At 40.5% G+C, this 12,539-nt stretch overlaps 1 protein-coding gene across 1 annotated transcript in view; it reads right to left on the bottom strand.

Annotated features, from left to right (window-relative positions):
* WDFY4 (WDFY family member 4) overlaps positions 1–12,539 on the bottom strand; it is a 116,203-nt gene that overhangs the window by 5,162 nt on the left and 98,502 nt on the right. Inside the window, exons 54-58 of the mRNA XM_038140373.1 lie at positions 9,656–9,868; positions 8,977–9,124; positions 8,370–8,527; positions 6,625–6,783; positions 2,622–2,801 (exon numbers count right to left, since the gene is read on the bottom strand). Of these exons, the coding sequence (XP_037996301.1) occupies positions 2,622–2,801; positions 6,625–6,783; positions 8,370–8,527; positions 8,977–9,124; positions 9,656–9,868 (858 nt within the window). The remainder of the gene's footprint in view (positions 1–2,621; positions 2,802–6,624; positions 6,784–8,369; positions 8,528–8,976; positions 9,125–9,655; positions 9,869–12,539) is intronic.

Below are 12,539 nucleotides of genomic sequence, written 5' to 3'. Positions count from 1 at the left end.
CTGACAGTCTGACCCAGCTACCGTCAGGGGCAGGGGCTGTGCACAAGCAGTGCCTAGCACAGGTTCTGGGCCAGAACTAGTGCTCTTATAAGTTTTACAAATAAGCATTCCCTGAAACAAGGACGTGGTGTTCACCTGCTTAGCTACCAAGCCTTTGGTGATTTCACAATCCTCCTCTGCCCCTCACAGGGAGCTCACTGTCATCGCATTTCTACACCGTGTTCTGCATTTGACCAATGACCAGCTCTGCATCCAGTGACCTGCACTTGTGATGCAGAACACATCCTTTGCACCTCTCCCCTCCACTCCATGCAGGTGCAGCCTTACCAGAGGCTGCTTATAAGGAGCAAATACACAGGTAAGTCCTTAGAGAAACACAAAGAATCAAGAGCCGATGCTGCAATTGTAAATGATCTAATCAAAAGTGTATTTTGATTAAGTTATTAATTGAAAGTCTACATGACTTTTCTACTCTTGATCCATTGTAAGAATCAGCTAAATAGAACCTCAACAGCAAAGTCATCTGATTCTGAGAAAGGACAGTGTGCCCTTAAATTAGCAGCATGCATCTGGTGTTAGTCAACTAACACCTTACTTCACCCCTGCCTCATTTGGGGCCAGGGCTCTTCACACTGCTGGGCAGAATTGTGGAGATAAAAAATGATGGCATGTTCAAAACAGAGCTGCCAATAATTCAAGAGATTAAATTTCAGCTACCTTATCTGCATGAGAGTACATGATGTCCAGGCATTGGGCAATAATCTACAGTGCTTTTCAGGTCTGGATCAGGGATCTAAAACTAACTGAAATAATTACAGCAAGATTTTACAATCCTCCTTAGTTTACGAACTTTTTGGGACAGTTCTTATTTTGTGTCTATGCTACACAAATATCAGGGGTTTGGATCTATTGATGGAACTTCTAGATGTTCAAGCAACTCCAACAATCATGTAATGAAGAGCTACAAAGGGTTCTAGGGTTCTTATTTCACTGGGTTGTTTTTTTGTTTGTTTTTTGTTTGTTTGTTTGGTTGGTTGGTTGGTTTTTTGGTTTTGGTTTTTTTTTGGGGTTTTTTTTTGTTTCAAAACTTTGCTTTGAACCATTCTGAATTTTTCAGAAAAAAACCCTCGCTAGCAATCATGTAATTTTGTGTCAATCAAAACCCCGTAGCACAATGGAAACACTTTGTTTCTATTTTCATGTAGCTTTACATAAATATATAGAGAAGGATTAAACAAAAATTACATTTCAGAATTAAGTGTTCTGTTTTGCTAACATCAAAAAGAATTTTTTAATCCACAAGATATGGAGTTTTTTTTTCCTTGAAGCTTCGGTCATATTTTCCTAAGGTTTTTCCTGTATTAAATGAACCTTTTGATATACTATTATCCAAACAGCTTAACCATTTGCCCTCCAATAATTGAGTGGAGATCAGTCATTTGGATCAGTCACCATACTGTTTCTGGCACAGATTGTCTCACTTTTGGACAGTTCCAGGAGAGCTGATACCTGAAAAGGCTGCTGTACTGGCTGGTGCAGAAAGGAGAGAACTCTGTCTCCTTGGGATCTCAAGCAGCTCTGTGCCAGCCCTCCCCGTCATTTCTGAATGCTTGGCACTGCTTCAGCTCACTTCACAAGGGACCAGCAAAATATTCTGAACTGGCCTGCTGAGGCCACTGGCCACTTTACAGTAACCAGGACTTCTAGGACTGGGAGCTGAGCTGGCACTGAACAGACAACTTAATTCCCACCCTCAAATTTCTAGCCATCAGACTGCATGGTTAATAAAGCTCTGATAGGAGATGACTGTTTTGGCACAGACCAAGTAGGGAATATCTGCCTGGTTTCTTACTGCTATGAACTCAATTTTGCTTTTGTACAATATCCAGGACTGGATTCAACCTTGAATTGTCTGAGCAGCTGAAACCCTGTTCTAGTATATTAGCAGAGAGAAAAAAAAACAAACAACCAGATGTGAAAACAACATTTCCAGGAGGTGAAAGGTTGGGAGAATAAAAATCTCATCCAGACTGTTTACAGTAAAATCCAATACAGAATATTTTCTCATCAACATGCATACAATTCTGGCCAGGCACAGACCACAGATTTATACCCACTGCTACCAGGAGCTCTCCCTGCACTTGGGAGTAGAAAGGAAAGGAAAAAGCTAACATATCACTGCAAAGGTGTGAGGCAGTTGTCACCTGAGCTGGCAGACTGCAGTCTAATGTGTCTCAGCTGCATGAATGTGCAGCTCAGATGGGGCTCTGATGCATGAATGTCAGGGGAAATTATTGAAATAACAGGGGCAACAAGGTTATGAGTGAGCCAAATCCACGAGGTACTAGGGTAATACTTCATGCTCCATAAACTAAAAGTTGTTTAATCCTGCTATCTATCTATCCACAGATGCTTCTTAGCTACTTAGCTACTCAGTCTAAGATGTTGCTTTTAGTGCTCGCCTCTCATCATTAAAAACACTATTAGCAATCTCAGTAGAAAGAAAAAAAAATCAATGTGTCAGACTCTCAGGATGTTTTTATGTTGGGAAAAGCACCCATTACATTATCATGAAATGTTCATGGATGCATCAGAAGAAAGATGATAAATGAAGATCTTACTGTTGAATTGTTGATGGCAACAGAACGGAGGCTTTCCTCGTGGGCAGGAAGCTGGTTTATGAACGTCAGCTGGTTCAGGTCCCAGATGATGCAGGTTCTGTCATCAGATCCACTCACAAAGATGCTGTAGGCTACAGATGCAGCAAGGCAGGTCACTGCCTGAGAGTGTCCATACAAAGCCTGGTGGGGAAAAACCAACCAATAAACCACAGCAGATGGTGGGTGATTTACTAGGGAACCACGGTCCTGCCTCATTTGCTTAGTAAGAACAAGCAACCCAGTCATTCTCTAGAGAACTGAGGAGGGAATGAGGGGAAATACCAAAGGATATTTCAGAGAAGCATCCTTGTCCTCAACTCATAGTTGAAGCTGAGGGTCTAAGAGATTATATGACTTGCCCAAATGACAGAGTGATTCAGGCCCCTTCACCTACTCCTCAGACTCTAAGACAGTGCTTTGTGCTCAGCAAGAAAAAAAGAATTCTCTCCAGTCCATGCAGTTTTAATTAAAATTTATGCTTGGAAATGTCTCAATATTTAAAAAACTTTTTGAAGTACAATTTATCAAAATGCAATCCAGTAACCTTCTGAGTCCTATCTTTCTGTGTATCTGAACAAGTACTAATACATTTCTAATACTGGTTAAGAGGAGAAACAGCATTTATGGAGAATTCTTGTTTTAAAGCCATGTAGCAATGCATTTCTCTTTCATTATTACACAATATTCTTTTGTTGCTGTTGTTTTATAGGTTCAGAGACATAAGGAGTGCCCAGTTAAACTTTATTTAAACTGTTTCTTTTAAAAAGAAACATGCCTAAGGCAATTTAACAGCACAGATAGAAGGCATGGATTGAAGTATGCTGCTACCAATAGTTTCATGCAGCATTCTCAATTGACAGCAGTGTACACTTCTGCTACATAACCACAAGAAATGACAGCAAAACCTGGATGGCAACAGAGAAAAAGTCCTTCACAGATTTCCTAAAAAGCCTTTCAGGGCTCATTTTTTAGCTGCCTTACTGTGAAAAATCAGACCCACCAGTTTTATTTTTTGGTTTTCAAAGGAAATGCCTATTGCTTGCTGGCTTTCTTTTTATGACATTATTACCACATTTCTAGATTCTATCTCAGTTCAGCTTGAGGCAGGGGAGCCACACGTACCAGATGGCTTTTCTGGACACACCTTGCCCTCTTTCCCAGCATGTGAGTGTGAGACTGAACTCTTGCTGGCTAACATGTGCTGCCACTTGCCACGGTCACCAGGACAACAGCAATCAAACCTTAATCCACTGGTGAAGAAGCTGAGCTGCAGCAGGCTCTGTATTACTGAATGTGGCCCACAACTGTGAGGGATGACTTTCAGCTTGAGACTATTCCATTCACAAGAACTGTCAACTATAAATACTGGCACAAAATTAGGTCTCTAACTATGGTTTTCAGAAGTCAAAAACACTGTCACCTAAACAGGGAAAAGAAGGCTCTGTGATAGCTTTGGACTGGATGTGGAACATGTTTTTACAAAGGACTGGGTATAATCAAATGCCTACATTTGAGACCTGTGCAGGACTGCTGCAAAACGGGCTGGGACAAGGCAGGTTCAAGGGCTCCAAATTTCCTCTCCTTTCTCCAAAGCATAAAAGAAAATATATCCAGTGTGAAAGCATCCAAACAGCCAAATCAAGCCAAGCTAAGCTCCTCCACAAGTTTCACTAAAACATTTTTTCTCTTTTATTTTAATCCATGAAGTTTCTACTTGGCAGTGAAACACTTTAAATACAAACTGAGTATGGAAGAGACGGATAGACCTGCACACAATTACAGTATCAGCTTCAACCCAGCAGTGTCAATGCACATTCATGAAAAAAGTCTCATGCTTTTGACTCCCTACATCTTTTCATTATCACTCTGCAAAGATTGACAGATTTTTCCTTAATGGGAAATATCCTGCATCATTTTTGCATAATGATCTCAAGGCCTATCTCCAAGGTATTTTGACAAATATCAAAAGACAAAAAAGAAGGATGCAAGGATCACTGCAAGGATGTTTAGTCCATGAAAACTTAAACCAAGTTTGACTGTTCAACTTAACTGGGTGACAAGGACACAGACACACTACAGAAGTGCTCCACACCTTCCTGAGAGGTCTGTGAGGTAGAGAGAACACCTTGCTCAAGTGTTTCATTTGGCCCAGAAATTCTGGCAACTGGGTTGCACAGATCCCTCTGTTAGTAAATTGCATGGATCAATATTGAGGCAATTATGCTCAATCTTTAGTGTTCCACAAAACTGTGGAAGCAGATCCCACTAGAGAGGCAAAAACTACTTTTTCTGCAGAAATATAGTTTCTGTACTTTACTACACTCCAAACCAGAATGTGTCAGTCCCTTGAGACAGCTGGTAAGTGAATAGCATCCACTTTATAGCACATAAGCTGTTCTTAAGCAAAGCTCACTCTCTCAGGAATTTTTTTGTTCAGCAGAAAAAGCAGCCACCATGAAACAGTGAATTACAGGAAAGCAGAAAGTAATTCACTGGAAGACATTTAGAACCATAGTTCAAGTTTACATCCAGTCCAGACAGTCATAAAAAGGAAAAAAAACCTTTGCTGGCAAAGTAAAGGAAAAAATACAAAATTTGTCATTGCATGATCTCATACCACTTTGTGGATTTTGGGTAATACCAAATTAATCACAGCGGAACACATCAGCAAAGCTGATTTTAGATTGTTAAAGAGAAAGACATTATAATGCAGATAAAAGACAGCCTCTTTGGTTGCCTGAAACTCAGACTGACGCCCTAACTAGTATCATTTAGATGCTGATGAACATTATTGCTTATGACTTTGTCTACTGCCATTTCTTCCATTTCTATATTCATGTCCTCCTTTGGAATAATAACCAGCGGGATTAAAAGGTCATTAGATCTTCTCTCATATTTCTGTCTTCTACAGCATTTAACAGCATAAACCTCAAAAGAGAGGCTGCTCTAAAACAGTATCCTCCGCTAATTTCAACACAAATTCCACCAGGAATTTCTGATAAATGAAGATCTAAATACTTCTCTGGCATTCCAGCAGACAATGAAGTTTTTCACTTCATTTAATGATAAATAAAATATGTTTTGGCTTAAGGCAGGAAGAGCACTGAAACATCTGAACACCCCTCCAGAACAAACAGAAGAAGTCTCTAACACTTGGAGACCTTGGTAATCAATGAACCCTTTGTCTGCCTAAAAGCAGCAGAGTTTTTTAATCAAGAGTATCTTCATTTCTTTAGGGAAGAAGGGCCCCAGGCTACCTTCCAGATATGACAGTGGTGTACTCTAGTTCTACTTGTAAAGCTGAGAACTCACCATAGCTGAACCACACAAACCTTGCAGGAGAATTCAGTATTGTGAATGAAATAGCATGTATACAGGTGGTTGGTGACTACAGATGAGCTCTAAATCAACAACCACTTCAAGGCTTTGGATAATGAGGACAAAAACTACAGCATTCTTATTGGATGCATCCCTCCCTCACAGAGTGACAGATAAACCTTTTATGTTCTGAATTAGGGCTGAGAAAAAGAATCAAGAACTTTGCCTGCTGTGCCTTCATCTCCACCTCCAGGATATTTTAGAGATCCTGTCCACTGCAGTAGCAGCTCTGAACAATATATAATTATCTCCAGGTGATACTTGTTTCTGAATATAACCCAAGGGCTTTTCAAGAGAGGAAAATATGCCTTATCTTCATTATTTCCTTTATCATTATGAACTTTGAAAATACTAATAAAGAGAAAAAAATCCACTAAGTGGCACTCATAGCTATGAGCTGTTGGTATAAAGCATATTATCAGCTTCCTACCCTGACACATGCTGTCACATGTCACATGCCGATTACTAGTTTTTTCCTGCCTTCTTATTCAACAAAGGTACTTCTTCTGACAATCATCTGAGAGATAAAAACTTTATCTTCTGGGTTTCATCAAGCTTTCCATAGCAGAAAAGCCACAGTACTTACCTGTCTCAGGTTTAGACATTTCACTTTGTCCTTGACCAGAGAGAATTCCCAGACACACACAACTGAGCTTGTTCCAGATGTGATGATAGTATTTGCTGAAGGACACACTGCACAAAGACACTTTCCCCAGTCTGCCATGCACTCAAATGTAGTCACATTCTGTACAAGAAAGCATCTTTAAGTCAAATTCTCATTGGGTGATACTATGTATTTATTATTACCAAATAACAGATTCAATTTTCAAAACTGACCCTCTATATTTTAAATCTAAGAAAGAAAAGCTCATCATAACCAGTCTCTATGTGAGCACAGCTGTGAACATATGGACCTGCACAGGCTGTGGCTGCATGCAGCTGTGCCATCTTCCAGAGACCAAACAGGAACGCTGAACAAAGCTCAGTATCTCATGTCTTAGGAGATCTGAGTCCTGATTCCTTTTGTGCCACACTTACTACACAACTTCAGGAAAGCTCATTCTGCCAAACATATTGTAACAGAAGGCAAACATTACATGTAGATTAAAAAAAAAATCAAAAAATTAAAAAAGCCTCAGGCTGTGATGACCACTGCCAACAGAGTTACTGCCAGGCCCTCAAACCCTCCCTTATTTGGATTGAAAAGCCAAAAGACAAAGCACTAAATTCCATTCTGTGCTCTGTTAGCAGCACCTAAATCAGTCTAAAGCAGTGTCAGGTCTATTACACACTGCTACAATCACAGCACAAGCATCCTCCTGCACATTCTGCATCAGCTCTCCCCCGCACAACTGGGACAACACTCTGGTGCCAATGATTCTGTGGAGTTGGATGGCACAGCTACAAATCCCCTACCACAGACAGAACAAACCCTTACCTGCTTACAACACGGACTGAAGTTCTTATAAGCTAATGTCCCAGAGAAAATTCAAGTTGGATTCCCAACTATTTCTCACAATGACTGTGTAATCACACTCACTATGCTCAGCATCACCCTGAGTTTTGAAGTGACAAACTGAATAATTGATGCCTGCAGCAACACTATGAACTGCTAAGCACTGATTTTATTAAACAGGGTGCAGAAATTAAAATATATCTCATGGCTTTTTCATTTCCATTGACTTTGGGTATGTCTGTAAAAACATCATGAATGCCACTTGCACAAATATCCAAGTCAGTGTCTTGCTGAATTACATGTTGTTAACTTGCTGTTCTGGTAACTAAGCTAACTCAGAATTCTTTGTATAACATTGTCCCAAATTAATCCAAAAATCAGTGTATTTATGGCAGAGGAAGAAACTAGATCTGTCAAGTGCCCTAACAAGCAGTGTGATGGTATAGACCATTTATTTTTAACAGCAAAGAATTAAGAGTATTAACTTCATTATTTTGAATAATATAGCACTGGGATATGCTAGAGCCTGAGGGGAATTGACAGATGGTTCTGTCTTAATTCCAGCAGAAATTTCTGCACAATGAAATTTCTAATCAGTGACCAGGAGACCTTGTGTTGTCCTTATGACCTATGGACAACACAATCACTGGATGGAAAACTTTAGAGGCAAATGCCATGTTTTCACCAGTTTAAAATCATTTTACACTATCTTGGATATCCAACTTGAGATTCCTCAAGGAGGTTGACTGTGAGAAAGTCCTGCACAGCATCCTCTGAAATCAGCTCCCCAACAGCCTCTGAAATGGATGCCCAAACCAGTCAAAGACCACAACATATAACTAACTTCTTGAATTCTTAGAGTTTTTCTTATTTACCTTTTCAGATCCATAGGTGCCAAAGCAGCAGGTGAAGTCCTCAAATCCCCAGCAGAATGTTTTACTCCAAAGAGGAGGAATCAAAATTTTATTTTTTTCGACAGCCAGGATGCCTTTCTCTGTGTGAACAATGTGCCCAATAGCTCCCTTGGGATAGTCTGGCAAGACAGAGAAAATATTTAATTCTGTTGGGTTTAGAGCACTTATGTTAACTTTTCTCCTTGCTCAGCTTGTGTGGTGAGGCTGGCAAGTCTCACATCTGGGCTCAGTGCTTTGCCCAGGCCCACAGACAGAAATCCACTCTGAAACTGAGATTTCACACACAATAGTGGAAACACTCCTCTCTGGTGGACACCATAAATGCGTGCCGAGAGGGTGACGTCTTAAAAAAATTTTGTTCCCAAATCTACAGTAGAAGTTTGAAGAAGTTTACAGTGCCCACTCCTAATACAAGGGTACAAAAATCACAATTGGCAGGAGGGATCTTGATTGAGCCAGCTTGTACAAAGCAGTGTGACTACTTCTGTGATCTTGAAAACCCAGATTCATCCTATCCACAAATTGCGCACTTGTTAGCTCAGAAAATGGAACACAGCCTTTGCAGCACCTTTAATGGCAACTGGTGAGAGCTTCAGATTTTGCAGACTGCTCACAAAAGGAGGAAGAATTCCACTTGAGTGAAGGAACAGCCCAGTCTCTCTTCCTGCTGAACTTTTCCCTTGAGCATTCCTAGATGGATGTGGTTTCGTGAAGAGCTAGAACAAAGGAACGTCATTGAAAAATAAATCTCTATTTGCAAGACCATGCAGGAGAAACACTTGTTTAAATCCTTAATCACAAACTCCAGGACCACCATACATAAACCTCTTAATTGAAATAAAACCTTACGTATACTACGTTTTTATCAGACTACATCCCTCTATCCCTCAGAGAGACAGAAAGCTAATCCCAACAATTCTGGACAAGAAAGAAAACAGAGGTGAGACTTTGAGCTGAGTTTTCAGAGATTATACCTATTCCCAGACTAGTGATTACTTGGGTGACTGTACTGAAGGAGCAGAGCCCAGCACTGATGCTGCAGCTGTATAGGGTACAACAGGAGCAGCATGGTTGGAAAGTGGGGGTGTATACTGAGGTAATACACAGTCTGGAAAAGCCTACAGCTCATCTTTCAGCAGATTTACATCAGATGGTGTTTCTGATTTAAGTTAATATTACTGGTTTGCAGTAAAAATACTGTAAGATCAAGATAGATCATGTTCTCTACTCTCATGATAAAGTGGTACCTGCTTTGGTATCTGTCCAAAGTTGCTGATGAATCCCAGGATAGTGCCCTTAATCAGAGGATCTTTAATGTTGTTGAGGTCTATCTTGTCTCCATAGAAGTAAGGGTGATAGGTGTTAACTGCCTCCACTGCAGCTGAGCCGTGCTGCTTGTGGCCAAAAATAAGGTCTATCCAGCGATGAAGGTGGGCACTGACATAATCACTTTCCAGTGCCTGGAACCAAAACAAAATGACTGAATTCACTAGACTGCATCCATTACAAATGTATTACTGCTTTCCAGTCCTTGCTGGAGACAAATACTCTGTAAGTCAATCAAACCTCAAAAAACACTAAAAGAGACCAAACTGGACCCCCACAGGAAACAGAAGGACAGGGTGCCACATATTTGACTTAACAGACACCAGGAGCAATATCCTCAGCAACAACACAGGTAGGTGCCACAAAGCAAAACGAAAGCATTCCACAGATCTTGGCACCCACAGTGATTGGCAGGTGGATTAATAGGACCAGAATGAATAATTACTACTGGAGAAGACTGGAGGAGATGCTACAAGGTAATATGTACACCTAAATGTAAGCTCCATAGAAAGCTCAATGCAATCACAGAGGAAAACTTGAGCTTGGAAAACCCAGACAGCAAGTTCAGAAGCAGGGGACACAAGTTCAAGCTGAACCTGTGCCCACCAACAGGTTAGCCAGTTTTACCCATGAGGCTTCACTAAATACTATTGCTCCTGCCATCACCTGCCTCACCAAACTTTTGTGTGTTCCCAAACAGCCTTGCCCAATGATTCAAGCAGCAGTGTCAAGCATTATTAAAAGCGCTTTCCTATCTCCGAATCATTTGACTGAGTAATCCCTGATGCTCAGTGAAACGTCTTCCAAGCAGACCAGCCCACCCAAAGCACAGCAGAAATAAACAAACTAATGGGATCCAGAACAATGGCTCATTTCACAGAGCAGGCAGTTGCCCAGTGCAGCTGGTGTAAATGACCGTGCCCACAGCTATAATGATCACAGGGCAGCTCACAGAACAAGCACAGTGTACAATCTGTCCCTGAGCAGACTCAGAACTCATTAATAAAAGCAGTTAGTCCATGAATTACAAACTGTAAATTTTGACTGGCATTCCTGCCAAAGCAAAACAGAGCAACTAACAGAGCTGTAACTGTGCAGCCTCTCAGAATTTCACTGAGCACTATGGCAAGCCCAGCCAGGGAGGGAGAACTTGGGGTTTAGGGAGGAAGTAAATACATTTATTTAGGGGACTAGATTTCTAACTTATTAAGCATGAAACAGGAAGCTGTTCAGAGCTTTATGTCAAGAACAATTATTTGCTCTCATATTGTTGAAAGCAATAGTCAAACCTCAAAACAGTGTCAACCTCCATCTGTTTTATGCACCAAACTCGTTGTGAAGTCTCCTAAAAATGGCCAGTAATTACTACCTCCAGCCTTGTGGATATCATCAGAGGAGACAGAAACCCTCATGTTTCAAAATTCAAGATCTCTGACTCTTCATTTCAGGGTTAGACAAAGTCTTCCAGGCAGGTTAATTAAGATTTCTTGCACTCCCATGTGCAGTACCTAGTATCAGCTATTGTTGAAGAGACAATATTGCACTGACTGTACAGGAAATCTGATCAGGTCTGGCAAATTATTAAGAACACAAGTCTATAAACATGATCTTTCATTTACTAAGCTGTTCCTATTTGAGATTTAAATTAATTAATCAGCTGTGCCAATGTTATTAAATAGTACAACCCAGTGGAAGCAGTTCTGTAAACAAATGGTAGAGAGCACCCAGTATCCACATTAAATGCACTCTTGGGGTTTTACTTCCAACTAAATCCAGATTTTTCCTGCAGGCTGAATGCGACCAGCATCTGGAGCACACAACTGGAGTGCAGTTTTTCTTTCATTTCATCAAAAAAAAATCTAGTTCACACAATCTGAGATCATTCTACAGTGAAACTAAACCCATGCTATGCAGTGATGAGTGTAGTTTGATTTCCAAACTGCACCATTACCCTAAAGCACAAGGCAAAAGCAGATTTTTCCATTGTATCCAAGTGCCTTACACAAGCAGTAAGGAGCTCAGTAGCTTACACTCCAACCAACCACAATAGAATAGACAGGACGTCTCTCTGTGTTTTCCTTTAAAAAGCATCAGTATAAAATTGCAGCATCTTTCAGTCATACATGGCTTTTTTTCTGCAGCAGAGCTGGTAGAGAAGGACAGTGTTGCCTTTCCCTTATTTGGGGCACTGGAAAAGAGAGATTGAGCACCTTGGAAAGACCACAAGACAGAGCAGCAAAAGGAACCAGCCCCAAAATCTCCATGCTTTCCATGGAGCCACTGAGGAATATGAGGGAACTGTTGCATATTTGACCTCAATGGCCAAAACCAATTTGCAATAATAAGGAGACAGGGCATTCATTGGACTCAATTCTTCATTTTAGTAAGGACTGTACTTCCAGCAGCATGTCTACAGTGCTCACAAAACTTAGACGAGGATCTCCTTCCTCCTAGTAACTGTGGTTATGGGCACTGACAAAAGCTCAGATCTCTCTTCCCATCAGCTTTCAGTGTGAACAGGGCTCTGAGCCTCTAAGTCATATTCTACACAGCTTCAGAGATGTCGGTCTCAGTAATACCTATTACTATATATGTACAAGAAATTAAACATTCTGAACATGCCTTTTAATCTCCATATCAGTTCTCTGACAAAAAAAAACCCTCTGGTAGATAATTGCATTTTCAAAATGATTAAATACAAAATTTTTAGTAGGTTATCCATAACAAGAGTTATCCATTTCAAAATACATAAAGCAGCAAGACAGAAGTTTAACTTCCTTCAAATATATTTTAGCATTATTCTTC

The sequence above is a fragment of the Motacilla alba genome, chromosome 6 (genome assembly GCF_015832195.1).
Source record: "Motacilla alba alba isolate MOTALB_02 chromosome 6, Motacilla_alba_V1.0_pri, whole genome shotgun sequence".
NCBI classification, from domain to species: Eukaryota; Metazoa; Chordata; class Aves; order Passeriformes; family Motacillidae; genus Motacilla; species Motacilla alba.
Note: the sequence above shows the minus strand (reverse complement) of the source record. Positions and strands in the feature narration are given on the sequence as shown.